The sequence below is a fragment of the Haliaeetus albicilla genome, chromosome 19 (genome assembly GCF_947461875.1).
Source record: "Haliaeetus albicilla chromosome 19, bHalAlb1.1, whole genome shotgun sequence".
NCBI classification, from domain to species: Eukaryota; Metazoa; Chordata; class Aves; order Accipitriformes; family Accipitridae; genus Haliaeetus; species Haliaeetus albicilla.
Genome location: NC_091501.1, coordinates 8,249,337 through 8,265,558, shown reverse-complemented (window position 1 = coordinate 8,265,558; position 16,222 = coordinate 8,249,337). Strand labels below are relative to the sequence as shown.

At 43.2% G+C, this 16,222-nt stretch overlaps 1 protein-coding gene across 1 annotated transcript in view; it reads right to left on the bottom strand.

The window, feature by feature from the left end:
- Positions 1 to 668: 668 nt before the first annotated feature.
- The window catches only part of AKR1D1 (aldo-keto reductase family 1 member D1), a 35,567-nt gene continuing 20,013 nt past the window's right edge, over positions 669 to 16,222 (bottom strand). The window contains exons 3-9 of the mRNA XM_069807512.1: positions 14,829 to 14,945; positions 10,302 to 10,379; positions 7,906 to 8,028; positions 6,052 to 6,161; positions 5,405 to 5,570; positions 4,539 to 4,621; positions 669 to 835 (exon numbers count right to left, since the gene is read on the bottom strand). Coding sequence (XP_069663613.1) covers positions 793 to 835; positions 4,539 to 4,621; positions 5,405 to 5,570; positions 6,052 to 6,161; positions 7,906 to 8,028; positions 10,302 to 10,379; positions 14,829 to 14,945 — 720 coding nt within the window. The 3' untranslated portion in view covers positions 669 to 792. The remainder of the gene's footprint in view (positions 836 to 4,538; positions 4,622 to 5,404; positions 5,571 to 6,051; positions 6,162 to 7,905; positions 8,029 to 10,301; positions 10,380 to 14,828; positions 14,946 to 16,222) is intronic.

The window sequence follows — 16,222 nt, the reverse complement described above, 5'->3', positions numbered from 1 at the left end:
AGGAAAGAAGTTTAAGGGATTTTTAGTCTCATGAGATGAGGTTCTCATAGTGCTAGCTCCAGGTTGCATATGCAATGCTATGCAATACCATCCTCATATAGCAGCTCAAATATAGATGCAATAGAGTCATACACTCTCCTGTGTTTCACTGAGGTCCTCAGCTGAGGTGGGTGGGGGTGATATGAACATGCTTATAATGCTTTAGGGCTTGACCCTGTTGCATGTGGAGCCGGCTGGGGTGTACCTATGGAACGTGGCTTTTGCATGCAGCTGAAGAATGCTCTGGTCAGAGTGAAACAGGCTTCAATGTATAAAGCAGTCAATATCTCTATATCTATCTATATCAATATACATATGCACATATATAATCTCAAATCCAATTAGTTCCCCTCTCCTAACTTTATCTCACTTGAGCTGTGAAACAAAATGATACAGCTTCACATATACTGAAGCAGAACTTGTTTCAAATTCAGTGAAGAATGTGAGTGAAAATGATTTGGCTTGAACTAGTAAGCCTGTTTTCAAGAGGAATCTTCAGTTTTATCAGCTGTCAAATTTTGAAGCTTCAGTGCTCGAGGTTAAAGCCTCCGAAGCCAAAACCAGAGATTCAATCAGTTAAATAGATTTGCTCTTCAGTAGCAATAAGAGACTGAAAAGACAAGAGGAAGTAAATGTCATGTTTTTAATGCTGGTTTGAACAGTCTCCCATGAGGTCAAAGCACCAAACGCTGGGTCTCTTTCAGCGAAGCCTAATGGCACCAAGTTAGGAACCTGCCCGGCCACACCTTGTTTTCAGTATTCATCGGTGAAGGGATACTCTGGATGGTCACGCCACCTGTGGATAGGTCAGATTGAACAAGTGAGCTTCTTGGGAGAAGCAGGGTATCACATCACTGAGGCAGTTGTCCTGTGCCTAGCAAACCTCTTCCTTGCGATATATAGGTGGCCTTCATGGAAGGCTCTTCTGCTTATTCAGAAGCCGTCTGTCCTGAATAATCTTCCCTGCAGATTTGGAAGCAAACCTGTGCATTTAAGGAGAGGATCAGAGAAGGACCATTTTTCAGGCCTACAGACTGCATACCTTAAGGACAGATGGGAAAAACCAACAAGATTTTGGATGGCAGCTATTCTTGATATTTAACTACGATTAGTAGCAGTGTTGTAGGGAAGGGGGATGGCTTCACTATGTGTGCATTGGGGAAGGGGAAGACTTCTTTGTTCAGATGTTTAGAAAGACCCTCAGAAATAAGGGCTATATTTGAAGGAGAGGTGGAGACACCAGACTCTACTACTTTGGCTTATGCACTTAGAGCTGGCATGAATAGGTCTGGGTCTGGTACGGTGCTTTCTCCAAGCGGCTGCCATGTCTAGACTAGGTCTGGTTGTTCTCTAGCTCAGCCTAGATGTAGATGCTCTGCCAGGTTAACAGCACCAGTGGCAGAGAATTTACAAAGAAGCTTTGGGGTGACCCAGTTCAGGGGAGGAAGGGATGTTCATGGCTGCATACTATCACAGGTAGAGACACTTCAGGCTTTATTTTAAAAACTGCATGCTCAGGGAAGATGCACAATCCAGGATTATTATAAAAGGCAAGAAGAAAATTTGCAGGGTCAACTGCAGGTGGAAAAAATAACACTCTGTTTGCCCATTACTGGCAGACTTGAGAGGTAGTTGGTTTTTTGTTGTGGCTTTTCTTGTTTGTTTGAGATGATGCTAAACCACAAGCCCTAGCTTGACAAACACTTTCCACTAGCAAAATCAAAACTTTCTGAAGAGCATTCTCAGGTGCACCATGGCAGCTGGCTGCCTTGCCTTACAGCAGAGCACAACAAATACTGGCATTTATCCCAGCTGTGAATCGTTCCAGTTTGAGAAGGATACATTTCACAATATTGAAGTTAACTAACTGGAAGGCATCAAACATTTTGAATTGGTTGTGTCAAAACATTTCATTCCAATATTCAGCCAAGCTGAAGTGTTTGTGCATTAACAGATTGAGTTGGTTCAAAAAAAAAAACCCCCCAAAACCCCAAGCCACAACACTTTGGCTTGTTTGGTTTCAGTATAATTTGACAGTGCCTGAGTTGCCAGTGTCATAATCTCTACTTTCCATCTATGGAGCATGCTTGCTAATCAGATCTCATGTGTTCAAAGTTCTGAGTCCTTTGAGTGAAAATGATTCACTCGGAGGAGTCAATGCAGCTTGGAATAAATGGTAAGGAAGAATATCCATAGCAGAGACTGGGAGCACAAGATAAATCAAGCAGACAGATTAAAATAAAACTTGCCCAGCATAATACTTCTAGATTTCTCCAAGGGGTGAAGAAACCCTTTCAGACTGAGATTTCCTGAAGTACTTGTATTTTTACAAAATTTCCATTTTCTGCTCAGATGCTTAACTTACTAACTCATTCCACTGATTGCAGCATCCTGTTTGTATGGGCTTACTCACGCCATCAGAACAACAGATTTGCACATGGTACCCGTAGTAGCTGATAACTGGAAGAGCCAGAGGAAAGCTGAATTTTTCCATTCCTGCTGGCATTTGCATCACAGCATTTGAAGGTTTTGCGTGATGTTGACTAACCAGAAGTCTTTCTGTATGATGGTTTGACTTTTTCAGATACATATTGCTGGATGAAATAAGAAATCTCTTTAGGCTGGTAACTCATCTGTTGCAGTGTCAATTCCGGACACGGCCTACTATGTGTTCTCACACTGAAGATATATGTTTAGCTGCTCTTTACATGGCAACATCACTTTTCTGAGAGTGCATTTTTCACAGTTGTGGTCAGACTGTATTTAAGCATTTTCCCCAAACATGGCACTCCTGTGAAAAATATAGCTGGCAATGTCCATCCTATGCATCCTCTTTTCCTTGTCCTCGGTGGCCTCCTGTGACCAAATTTAGTCTCATAAAGCAAAGCATTTAGTTTATTAGTTTTTGGATTAGTGACTTAGAAAGTTCTTTTCCTGTGGGCAGTTGCATTCTTTAACTTTTCTTCTGGAAAAGGCTCTTGCATTTGCACCAAGGTTACGTTTCATGTATATACTCACTAAAAATTTAAATGGTGTTATAGCTCAACATAGCTATGAAAAACCCAAACAATTTCAAATACCAAAACACACAAGAATCTGCTAGGCCATTTGTGAGACGCCTTCTGGAACTAAGTGCTGCTAATTGATGGAAGGCTATTTTAAGTTTTCAGAAACTAAAGCTTCAGAGTACCTGGCTGAGCTTAAATGTGAAAGATGAACTCCATTATGATGCTTTTAACTTAGTTCATATTTCCTATCATATTTATGTAGCACGGTAAGTGCCTTATTTGTTCTTTTGAAACATTTCCCCAATCTTTTGAGGAACAGTCAACATTTTAGAGTGCTGTTGATGCTGCTATCCTGCTTTTCATTATTTTTAATGTTTGTGCACGCTACAGTTTGGTAAGACACAGATAATCCGAGGTAACAAGAGAAATACATGGAAGTAAATCTAGTGTTTGGCTACGCATTGAGTGCCCTGAAAAGGGGAAAGCATAAAGTTTGGCCATAAACTGTAGGTGCTCTTAGGCTGAAGGAAAAATGAATGGCCTCATTATCTGGAAGAGGAGATGTTGCATCAGTCTGAGCCTTCTTGGGGTAGTGCAGCCTTCAGGTGAAGCAAAACTACACTGGGTGATAAGCTTTACATCACAAGTAGCAGGAGATTAAGACTTGTTAGTTCTCGGAAGGATAATTAGGAAGTGGTCTAGCAGTCAAACAAGCTGCATGGTTTTCCGCTTTCCATATAAGAAGGTACAACTCAACATGACAGCAGGAGAAGGGGATTGCTGAAGAAGACCACGTCAGAGGAAAGGCCAAAATAAAGTTTCTGATCATTTGTGGTCACCAAGATGTAACATCCTTTATGAGGAAGTTGGGTAGGTAAATTTTGATGTTCTGACCAAAGTATTAAGCAAGAAGGAGCAGAGCTCTCCCTAAATTAGCCCTGTAGTTTCACATAGCAGTGTTCTTAATTCTTAGCCTTCCACGTGGCAATTTAGGACAAGTTGCCTCTGGAAATGCTAGGTTTATAATCCATAAACCATTGTACTTGAGCAGCAACATGGCTTGCTGAGCACTGGAAATGAAGGTGAGAAGAAGGGGAAAGACAAAGGAGTGCTCCTATTTGAATTTCAGCTCTGATATCCACACTGTTAGACAGGGGCAATGCTACACCTTGTCAGTGGCTCAGACTGTCATTACAACACATAGTAGAAAGTGTTCAAGGAGGTGGAGCAGAAATGGAATAGTTTGATACAGTCACTTGCTACTAGGTGGGCTTTTGACATTTGAGCTGTAAGCAAGTATTGCACACTTATTTTTTTGCAATGGGTCCAGGAGCATACTCAGGTTGCATTAAAGACCTCCCATGTATAAGCCTTACCTTAAAATAAGGTTGTTCATACCAAAATTAATATTAAAAGGAAGTGATTTTTTCTTCAAATAGTCTGAAAAGACAGGAATGTTCTGTGAGGATCTAGGATTCCTTCTGGACTTACATTAACAGTTCCACATAACGAACATTTTTGTTCAGGGCTTCAATTTCTTTCATCTCTTTCTCAGTGAGGGAGAAGTCAAAGATCTAATGGAAGGAGACGTTAGGAATAAGTTAGCATGTCTTGTCATAATCCACATTCATATATTCCACATTTCAGAAGTACAATCTCCCTTCCTCCTCCGTCTCCCCCACAAATCGGTACTTGCTTGCATTTATAGGAAAGTCTTGAGGACATGAATAAGTGCAGTCACATTTGCTTATACTCTTTTGCAAGAAGAGAAAGGTAGTCTGGCAAGTACTGGGTGACCAGCTTTGAAAGCAATACATTGGCAGGGAAAGTGGGGAGCAGTGCGGGTACCGAGTGCTGCAAAGGACATGGGAATAAATTTTTCATCTTACTTGGGTGTGGTGGTCAAGCCATGCTTTCGGGTGGTGTGGTTATCAGCCTTTCTGGCATACCTGTCTGCATCAACCCTTCCCTAACAAAGCTGCCCCATACCTGAAGACCGGGCAGAACAAGTCAGTCACTCCTGAAAACCTACAGCCAGCAACTTGGGCTGCTGACCTACTGAATTACTTCGTCTTGCTTGTGCTGCTCACTGCAGCAACTGGTGTGCTGGGATGCACCACCAGCTGGAACTTTAGCTACTCCAGAGGGTTAAAACCCACCAAAATTTCCTCTCTACTTTGCTTTATTGTTGTCATATCATGGTACCGTTCAGTGATGGGTACAAAAAGCATCGAATGTGGCAAAGCTTGACGTCGGTTAAGTCTTATGTCTGCAGAAAGAAATGGGAAAATCACCTTCTATAGGGGCTAAGCCAATGTAAGTGGATTCATCCATGCACCATTGGAGTACAAGTTTACCTGGAAATTCTCTCTGATGCGTTGTGGATTGAAGCTTTTTGGGATGACTACCACCCCTCTCTGGATGCTGAAACGCAAAGCAACCTGTGCAGCTGTCTTGTTGTACTTTTTGCCAATGGCATTCAGCACAGGATCCTTCAGTAAAGGAGGGGAGGACACATTTACCCTGGAAGAAAATTGGAAAAAAAGAAAACCCCAAAAAACTCCTTATCTTTAATGTCAAAACATAGAGGAATCTACCTGTTTGTGGACAGAATACTGCACCTTTTTGACAAGTAGTCAAAAGGTGGGAGAAAAGCTTTGGCATTTAGGTTGATGGGCTGTCAAAGGCAACTTCCTATGTGATGTCCTAACGTTGACTTAGTTTCTACTTCCTCACCTAAGCGTCAACATACCCAGTTACAGACACTTGCGTTCTGTTAGAGGAGACTTAAGGTGACCTCCTATACAGACACCTGGCATTTTTTGATGACAGCACTTAACATGAGTGTTGTGAGTTTACATTCACAACAGTAACACTTAGACACTGAAGTTCAAAACTACTGTGAAAAATGGGGACAAAGGTATTTTGCACAGAGACCCAGCAATGGAGAAGTATTATTCTTTTCCTGGCTATTGTCCTTTTAGAAAGTAACATGGGGACTTACCATGTTTCATCCCTTGAGGTTCCCAATGGGCTGTACCCAACAATAACAATGTCATGTTGTCTGCAAAATTCTAAGAGTTTGGGTTGGGTGAAATAGGGGTGGCATTCGACCTGTAAGAGTAACGTAGAAAGAATGATTAATCAACAGGACTAGATACAGAAGCAGATGGTGCCCCAATATTTGTGGGAGCTACAGACAAGGTGATGCTTTCGGGAATGGATACTTGTAATTTAAGGAATAGGGAAACTCAGTCTGTGGTTACTGTTCTAATACATTGCTGGGTGATGGATTTTTTTTTTTTTTTGGTGGACAGCAGATCAACATCTGTGATTATAATTTGGCTGCAGGGAATTTTTGTTGGACCTCAGTGGAAAGGTGGCAATAAGTCGGGGGGATGGAGGTGAGGCAAGCTCACTAGAGAAGTAGGCTGAGAAGACAAAGCATCTCATGTGGGTCACATCTTTGTTTCTCTGCCCCTTGCATTCAGGATGACTAATCTGATGTTGGTTTTAGGGGGAGTGTTGGCATAAGCTGTCCCAGATAGAAAAGTGAGGGGGGGATATGTGAAAGGTGAGACATCTCTATAATGGTTATGACCTTGTTAGAAGCTCTGCCCTCCCACATTGCAAACACTGTTCCCTTACAGGCAGGGATTTTCTGGCTGTGTTCTGTCTCTGGGAAAGGGATGTCTACAAGGTGACAGAGCAACCACTGTTTGCAGGCAGTCTGAAGCTAGCTGGCACATCTGTGCTTGTTGGCTAGCTGCCCCAAGCTGGGCTTAATCTTTTGCCTGGTTTTCCTCAACCCCAGGAAGCAGCAGCAGCAATGCTCAGTGCAGTCTTAGGGGCGCGCCAGAAACAGCAATTGCATTTTGCACCCGCTGAGCATGTCAATACCAGTGAAGCGTGCTGGAATTTCTTCCTCTCACAGGCTGCCTTTCCCTGCAGGCCAAAGGCAGAAATGAAAGCTATGGCCAGCTGCCCTGCCCTGCCCCGTGTCAATCCCAGCCCTCCGGGCCACGCAGCGAGAGTGGGAAGTTGCTCCCAGTTGGTCTCTGGCCTCTCCTCTGATACTGCTAATGTGGATATTCCTTTGTGCCAGATGAGTCAGAAGATTTCTAAGAAATGCAGTGACCTGCCAAATTCCAGCGCCAAAGGTATTGGGCATTCAGGTGGGTCGCTGCCACTTACCCCCTTCTCTGAGCCCCGCTACTGTAATTCAAGTCAGACATGCCTGTCATCTTCATGGGCTTGTTCAGCTCAAGTCTGGTGCTTAATGGGGTCTCCTCTTTAATTTAGGTTTTTCTCTAACTCCTACTGATGTCTTATAGGAAATGCACAAGAGAGCAAGTACAGGAAATTCAGGAGTTACTTCTAATGTCTTTTAAACTTGGGAAACTTAGAGTGCCTCAGGATTCCTGATACTTAGGGTTGTTTTGACTCAGTGTTAGCTGAGGTAGACATGGCTTCATTGAGGACTAGTTAGCTCTGAATGGTTTATCTTGGGAATTTTTTGGACTTGAAGTAAGGTCCATGGCAGAGATTTAAGACTTGCATTGACTCAGCATTCAACCCTGTTACGGAGCTTTGGCACAGAGGCACCAGTTTTATAGTCCTGGAGCAGGAACTGAGGAGAGTGATTGTTCCAGCACCTTCAAATATTTATCTTTAGCCTAGATAGGATGAATAATATTTTCAAGGTAGAAATGGAAGTGTGGTAGTATGGAGGGCAGCATCTGTGGCAAAGCATACGTCACCTTTCTGCACCCGGTGGCTTAGGCTCTGCGTTCCCTACAGGGCAGTGGCACCATGGCAGGCACTGCCCTCACCTTCCAGGGTTGCCCCAACCTCGTACCTGGTTGCTGACAGGTTTGTACTTAAGTCCTGGCTTGTTCAGGATCATCTCCAGCTGCCTGCGGTTGAAATTGGATACTCCAATAGACTTTGCCAAGCCTGCATCTTTACATGCTTCCATAGCCTGCAAAGAAAGCAAAGACCAGTGGAGTCCCACGTGTTGAGTTGATTCCTTGGAGCATGTGTTTAGAGATAGGTGGAAGATAGACCATTCTTGAGACTGCAGAATAATCTTTGCTGCAGCAGAACTAATAGCTCTATTAGCACGAGGGCTGATGCTGTCCCGCTATTCTAAACTCCGTTCCCACGTGGACTCACCTTCCAGACCAAACCCTAATATTTTATACCTCCTGTGAAAGTAGAATTTGTCTGGAGAGCAGAAAGATTAATCTGAGATACAGATAACTAAGTGCCAGACATCTGCTTTCAACGAGTTTTGCTTACTTTATGCTGCTTTAGCACTGCCTCAAAGCTGGAGAAGGGAGGGTGAACAAAACAGATTGCTTTCCTGATAAGTCAATTTATTCCTTTTGATTGTATGATAGTTTTTCATATGAAGTCTCTGTCCAGTGATATCCTCTAAATATCTGGCAAGGCACATCACAAAACCAGCACAGAATACTTCCAGTACAGTATAAAGTAGAAAAAAAAGGGGGGAGAGAGGAATTCTAAATATTCTGCACTTCAGATAAATCCTAATAGCTGAGAAAAACCTTATGAATACTGCATATGAATACATGCCCTGGTCTTCATTAGCTTCATCTGCTGGGTTATTAAGGGGAAAGAGGGTCCTTTCCTATGGTCTTCCCCTTTGCTCCCAGAAACTCTGCACACAAATGATTCGGTGCCTGTTTGAGGCAGAGCAGAACGCACCGTGGAGCTGGATGCCTCTCCTGCTGGTTTTGTTATTCCTTTGTGCCTCACAGGAGCTGAAAGCAGGGAGGTAAGAGGCACCGTGTATTTGATGACCTCTAGCTGGCCTCATATGCTTTGTATCACTCAGTGACAAGTCAGCAAATACAGTCATCTGGAGCCATTTTTGCCTGCTAGCACCATACGGAGAGAGTGAAGTTATCTGGATTGAGTTTAGCCAGTTTTATTTAGATTGATGCTATTATTTGCAGGCACTCGCCACCACCTATTTTTCTCTTGGCTTATTAGCTGAAGAGAGCAACCTGCTGCAATATATCCTTTACAATAAGCACTAGCTTGAAGGGAAAAACATAACAGCGTTCGGACTGCTGTTGCTTTCAACGTTTGAGCAACTAGCCTGTGAAAGAGAGGACTGAACTGCATCAGTCAAAGACAAGAGTAACATAAACAGCTAACATGGAAGTCCCCGTTCCCCCTGAGACCCAGCCTGGGTGGCTCAGTTGCCAGGGGAAAGCCTAAGCCCGCTCCGGGCTCTTTCCCACCCTGAACTTTCACTCAGAATTTCACCCATTCCCCATCTTTATCTGCTGCACCTCAAATAGAGCTAAACTGAGACATGACTATCAGGCTCTGGATGGCGCAAACTGAAGCGAAGCCTGTAGTAGCCCATGTTATCACTCCTGGTGTGAACTGGGCTGAATTAGTGATGCTTTTGCAGCAGACCTGGTGGAGCTGACCAGCTTTGGCCATGAATTGGAGCGTCCAAGGCTTCGAAAGGTGGGAACATGAGGAGACTGCTAATGTCACTTTCTGCCTTACCTGAGATCCTGAAGCCAAGTGGCAGCAGGCTTAAGGAGACAGCTGGCTATAGGACTAGAGCGCATCACAAATTTAGGATGCAATCTTTCAGGCAAATGCTACTTCCCTTCAAGCTTTCTTAGAAGAAAAACCTTGTGTTCTCATCTGATAATAAAATTTAGAAGTGAGTGAACTTGTTCTGATGGCAAGGGTTTTGGTTTTGTTTTTTTTTTTCTTCTTGGTTTTTTTTTTTTGTGTGTGTCTGGTTTTTGTTTTTTTTTTTGTTTTTTAGGGTTTTTTTATGGTGAGCTGTAGGGAAAATTCTGTTTTGTTTTGTTTTTTTTTTCTTGAAGGTGAAAACCTTTCTCTTTTTCTGAGCATTTCTTAGGGCTCCAACTTTCTCTTGCTGTAAAGATCTGATAAAGAGGAGAGATTGGTAAAAACCTACAGATACCTCAACTACCAAATGTAGAGTGCACTTTCTGAAGGAAGGAATGTGGATGTCAGATATTTCAACAATGTTTAATTTTGTTATAAAAATAATTAAGTGATAGCAACAAGCAGCATCCTTAGGGATAGAAGTAAAATTTATCCATGGAGCTAGTAGAATTTGATCCATTTACCCTGTCAGTATGCTTCAGCTCTGTTTATGAAGGCCACAAGTAAAACTGAGAATGAGGGCCTGTGTTTTTAAAGTGTATATGGATGGATGTTGTGTTTGCTTACCTCCCAAGTGGCACATAAGTCTGTCTCATGGTAGATAAATTTTCCATTTTCATCTTTTGGGTAGATTGCATCTCCAGGCTGAAAAGTAAAACCACACTTTTGTGCTTTAAAGAAAAATTTTCACTTCTTAGGGCAAAGATTTTTTCCACAGACTCTGTTTCTACTAGCAAACAAACAAACAAAAAAATTCAAAAGCTTTCTGAAACACCCTAAGTTCAACAGGTCATTCATGCTGGGCTTACCACATCCTCCGCTGCTAGATCATCCTTGGATACACTTCTGAGCGGTCACATGAGCGCACACTCAGGATTTCGTGGATGGCCTTGTTTTTCAGTAAACTTTCAACTTTTACGTTATGGCATCCAAAGGACTGGTTTCCTTCCAAAGGGCTGGGTTAGAGTATCAACCTGTATTCTCTTCCACTTCTTCCCTCCTTTCTTCCCAGCCCTTTCCCTGATCCTGCTGCTGTTCTAGGCACCTGGGAAGAGTACCAGTTCAGTCTAGCTCCCAGCAGTTGGAGGGACCATTTCCAAGAGCTACTCACTACTAGTAGAGGGCTACGTGTGTAGCTATAGTACAGGCTGTGGAGCTCTTAAATGCATTATCCCCCTTTCTGTGGGCAGTAGGAACTCTTTCTTCCTATCTCTGTACCCTATAAACAAGACTTCAGAGATGAGTTATGAGCTGATCTCACGAGCACAGCTTTCTCTTATTTGCTGGTCATTTCACTGCTGTTGCAGGCAATGCATTAACACCTCCCTCCCTTTTGTCTGATCACAATTTCACTTTTTATAAAAAAACCGCTACAGTGTTGTTTGACATTTGATCTGACTGCAAACTGCTACATTTCAAAGGCCTGGGTACAAGATGTTGACATGGTAACTCCTTGGTAACACGCAGCTGTGACTAATATGATCAGTAACTGGCGCCTCCCAATTCAGTCAAGAAGTTCAAATTCAAGTCATTTCATGGGAAAAGTGAGACTAAGGAAAACACAACCTCAGATTTCAGAGGCCAAAGTCTAAGTTACAGTCATAAGCCTGTCTCCTTCAAATGTGCTGGTTTTCCTCAATGAATTCCACTAAGATGACTTGTTGCCTTTGTGGCTGTGACTTGCTGAAAAAAAACCCCCAAAACCCAGTCTTGACTAGAAGGGGGTAGGTGGCTGTTGGGTATAGTTCTCTAATAGAAGGCAAACTGTTTGTCATCATAACTTGAGGTGGAGAAGCCCTATTTACAAAACCACCCCACAGTATTTTGGAACAAACCATTCATCCCCATGATATCCCAGCAGACTCTCCAAGGACTGCAAGCTCAATGCATAGCAGCTGGACTTTGTGTTCAGGGGATGAGTCTGAATTCAAGATCTTTTTACTCTGTTCCGCTTCTAATTCATTAACTTCTGTTCAACGTTACTTTTTTTATAGTAGCCAATAGGCAGCAACTACATTAGCTAATTTATCATCCCCCCATTTTCCTCTATTTCTATCACCTGTGTTCTAAAAAGTGAACAAAATTAGGATGAGTGGTGCTTGAAGATGAACTTATCTTGACTGACATAAGTGGTGCAAGCTATTGTGGATTTTATCCTCCTGCCTCCAGGGAACTGCACAAGGTGTTGAAGTAGAATTGTCTCTGCTCAATAGTCTCCAGGCAATACTTTCTCTGCCAAGCTACCTTCTTTTTATGCCAGGGAGTTCCTGAATGGAAGGACTGTCTGCAGTTGGATAAAGAGGGATAAAGTGCTGAGAGAAAGGCAGTGTTTTGATGGTGACAGGATGGTGGTTACTAGGTCTTTGAAAAGGTCTGAAAGAAGTTGGTCATATTTCTCAGCTTGGAGTTCCCATGGACTACACCTCACCAGTCATTCCCACAAATGCTGTTCTCTTGGAGATAGCCATGCACCTTAGACTGAACGTAGGGTGTCTTCCTACCATGCTGCCATATGAGTACTGAAGTAAGTGGGACAACACTGTACAGTCACCGCCACTATGCAGGGATCACATCATATCATATCCTGTTCAAAGTCTGGAGGCACTCCAAAAGCTACCAGATGACTCACATATTTAAAGCACAGTAGTTGGTAACCGCTGAGAGGAAAAGCCCTGCTCCCATTGTAATAATTTCCTCACCAACACAGATGCAGGAAGACAGGTCTGTACATCCCATCGCGTTCCCAAAATGGTCTTTGACAAGTGGGCTTTCTCAAGAGAGCAATTTTAACAACTTGCGATTGCCTATTGTATGAACAGAAGGCAATAGGAAGTCAAATTGTGAGGCCATTGGTCTGTTTTGATTTGTTCTCTTAAAATGACAAGATGATACTTGGCTGAGACTTGTTCAATGTAAGGCTTTCCTGCTAGATCACAGAATAATTCAGTTGGGAGGGATCTGGAGATCATTTAGTGCACAGATAGCTGCTTCCTGATGGATGAGTGATCTGAGCAATGCCCCCTAGAAAACCTGCCAGGGGGTATGAGCTCCCCAGGCAGGGGGCACGTGGTGGCGCGGAGGAGACCTCTTCCCGCTGGGCATCTGCCTTGGTAGGGCAGAGGGGCTGAGCACCACCACTGGGCTAAGGGGAGGAAGGACAACAGTCCTGAACAGGCAATCTGCATGAGGGAAGAATAGAGAGTTGTGGGCTAATGTTGGTAGGCCAGTGAGTAATGTCACCCCAGATGTCAGCCGTTCTTGATCCACCCAAAAGTGCTGGCACGGTGGGGCTTTCCTCCTCTGAGCGGTGCTCTCCGAAAACAGATTCCTCTTGCTCTGTCTAAAAGCCCCTGTAACAGTTTGCACCGCTGGGTTCTGCAGGGGCACGTCTCTTACCGGTTTCAGACTGGGACTGTAAATTTTGTCTCAAGTACTTCACTGCTTTCAAGCAAAGACTGCTTTTGCTAGAAGGCTTTTTGCGAGACAGGAAAGCACCAACGTTTGCAGACTAGGGCAGAGTAGGGGTTTGTTAACCTTACACTTGCACGCTCCTCACCAAAGGCAAGCATCGCATGCGGGATGGGTGTATTTGTGAGAAAGGGAGCAAAGGAAGGAAACCGGTCACGACTGCAAAAGGGTGGGGGTTTTCCTTTTTGTCTTTGGCACAGAAAAATGTATATTTTTCAGGCAGAAAGCGACTTCTTTTTTTCTCTCCTCTCACAGGGGACGTGAATGAATCTCTAGGACTGCTACTCCTTTAACAACTCAGATTGTTGATACAGGCCTCAGGGAGTCAGATGTACATTACTTTAAAGCCAGCTGTCTATAACTTTATATTGTGAGACAATGACCTTCGCCATGTGGGAGAATGAACTACTAGAGAATACAAACACAAACAAAGGGAAACAGGAAATTGAAAGTGGTGGGAAATTTTTAAAAATGTACCCAAAAGGATTCCATACATGGGACCATATAAATAGTTTTAAAATCTGAGTCCAGTTACTTCTATACAGGTCTTAGTGGGATATGGCTTCCTTGGGGAAAAAGGAACTGAAGGTCTAAGGTGATTGCTTCATTGGTAAATTGCTTCCTATCTGATGCCTCTGGCAGTTTGGAGTCCATAGCAGAATATAATTTTAATAATCAGAGAACTACCCTTCTTGCAAAAAGAGGCCAGTTTAGAGCTTAAACATCTCACAGAAACAATTAGCCAGCTAACTGCATGACTCTATTCTCTCTAAGAAAAAGGATTTAATTGGTTCAAAACTACTTAAATATGTTTTGAACCTTGTTCTTCTAATTTCAGTATTATTTAATTTGGCTTTATATCATGTACTTGCAGAGAAAAATTGTAAAGCAAGGTACAAATGGCTGTGAAACCAGAAAGTTTGGGGACTTCTGAGAGCTTGTTGCAAGGGAGGTGTGCAAGTCTGATGCGAGCTCCTTGCATTCAAAGGTTTTGGCTACAAGTTGCCCAGAGCCAGCAGTCTGAAGGAATATCAGGCTTTAACTTTTGAGAGTGAAAGATGGACAACCCATGTCTGGGATCAGCTGTGATCTACTGAAGTTGTCTGAGGGGAGCACTGGAATTAAGGAGATTATGATCATAACCACGATTTGCCCAGTGGCTTTAATACTACTGAGGCTATTTGGGGTTTGGGACAGAGTAAGGAAATCAACTTGATGGCTTTTCCCTCTTTCCCTCTCCCTTCCAAACTTTGCCCCTAGCCCTTCACTGCTTGTATAACCACTTTCTTCCAGTGACTCCCTCTTCATGGCTCAGAGAGGATTAAGACACATGTCCTGCTTCAGCTACAGTAATTCTTCAGCACAGGGAGTGTTCAACCCCAGTTAGGAGACCTGTCCTTCTAGTGGAGAGACCCCGTGCAACAGCTGTCAGTAACTGTTTCCACACCACCTATAAGCCTCTCTTTGTGTGGGTAGTGCACAGAAATGTATGCATGCAGTATATATCAAACATTATCTGGCCAAGGTACTATTTTCAACATGGACTGGAAGCTGCAAGGAAGATGCTAGATGGAGACCTTGGCTCAAGCCAATCATGCACTTTTTTCAGGCAATTTTTCTTTTTACCTTGAAAGCCATTGGCAGCTCAATAATGTAGAGGTCAACGTAGTCCAGCTGCAGGATCTTCAGGGTTTTCTCCAGCGTGGGACGCACCAGCTCTGGGGGGTGGCAGGTATTCCACAGCTGGGGAGGCAAGCACAGGCTCTTTTTTGGGTGCCAGGAGGAACAGTAAGCATCCTCCAGCTGACACCCCATCTACACACACCCCCCCCTTGTCCTTCTGACAGAGCCAGTTAAGCACAAGTGCAAAGACATCGTGGTCTACATCACTGCAAGACAAAGGTGAGGGGCATTTCCCTGTCCTCTGCCAGAGGCAGATGTAGAGGTTAAGGCAAGAATCCTGGCCCAGGACTGCCCCGGTAAAGCCATTACCTATTTGTTTATTACAAGACAGGTTCTTCTGAGTTGAGTATATTGCAAACTGTTGCTCAATGAACTTAGGCAGATTCCTTTTGTTTTATGAGCTTTCCAAGCATATGCTTTCACTGGAAAACTTTGCTCCCACAAGGAATCTGTGGTCAGTTTTATGCTTGAAGGCAGAAGCTCAGATCATGCGAGTTAGCTGTTGAACAGCCAAGCACCCGGCACAAAGAGAATCTTTTGGTTTTCTCCTGTGGTCGTGGAGCCTGAGTGACTGCCTGACCTAGGGAAGTTTTAATTTATACCGCCCCCCCCACTGAGAGATGTATTATTGTTTAGTTACTGTAATGCAGGTGTGACTAGTTAAAGCACAGCCTTTTCAGCCTCTTTAATCACAACTGCTTCCTTAGGGAGTTATGCCCTGAGGTTGCTATGGAGTGTGCTTAGTTGATTAGGTTTCAGTACTGTCTCTAACTGAACTCTGCTGATGCAAATCTCTTGCAAGAATAAAACCATAGCATGGTAATTAGTAACCAAGAGCTCTTTGTAAACTGATTGCTGCAGTTAAAATTGACAAAAATCAGAATTAACACACAATAGAAGGTTTAAAGTGCCATTTGTTTGCACACAATAAGCTGGGCTATTTTATCTTCTTTTTTTCAATGCATAAAACTGACATGTAGAGTCATGTTGAGGGTTTTGGCACCTTTATTGGCTGGAAAAATCTGCTGTTTATTGGTACGGTCATTGCCTAGCCAGTTCTGCTACCAAAGCTGGCAGTCACCACATGCCAATGTATAGAATGAAGTAATTCTTGAGACACAAACCACTTGAATTGCCATTTTCAGGAGAAGATAATGATTATAGGTGTCAAAGGACATAGCCTGGGTAAGTTTTAAAGTATTTTAGATGTTTTTTATTTTTTTTAAACTAGATTATTGTTTTCCTGGGGAATAACTATCTGCTCAGTTCTGCCAGCAGAGGCAAGGACACGTTATCTTGAAGTTCAGTTGTACTGAGAGCAGCATGTCTGACCCCTG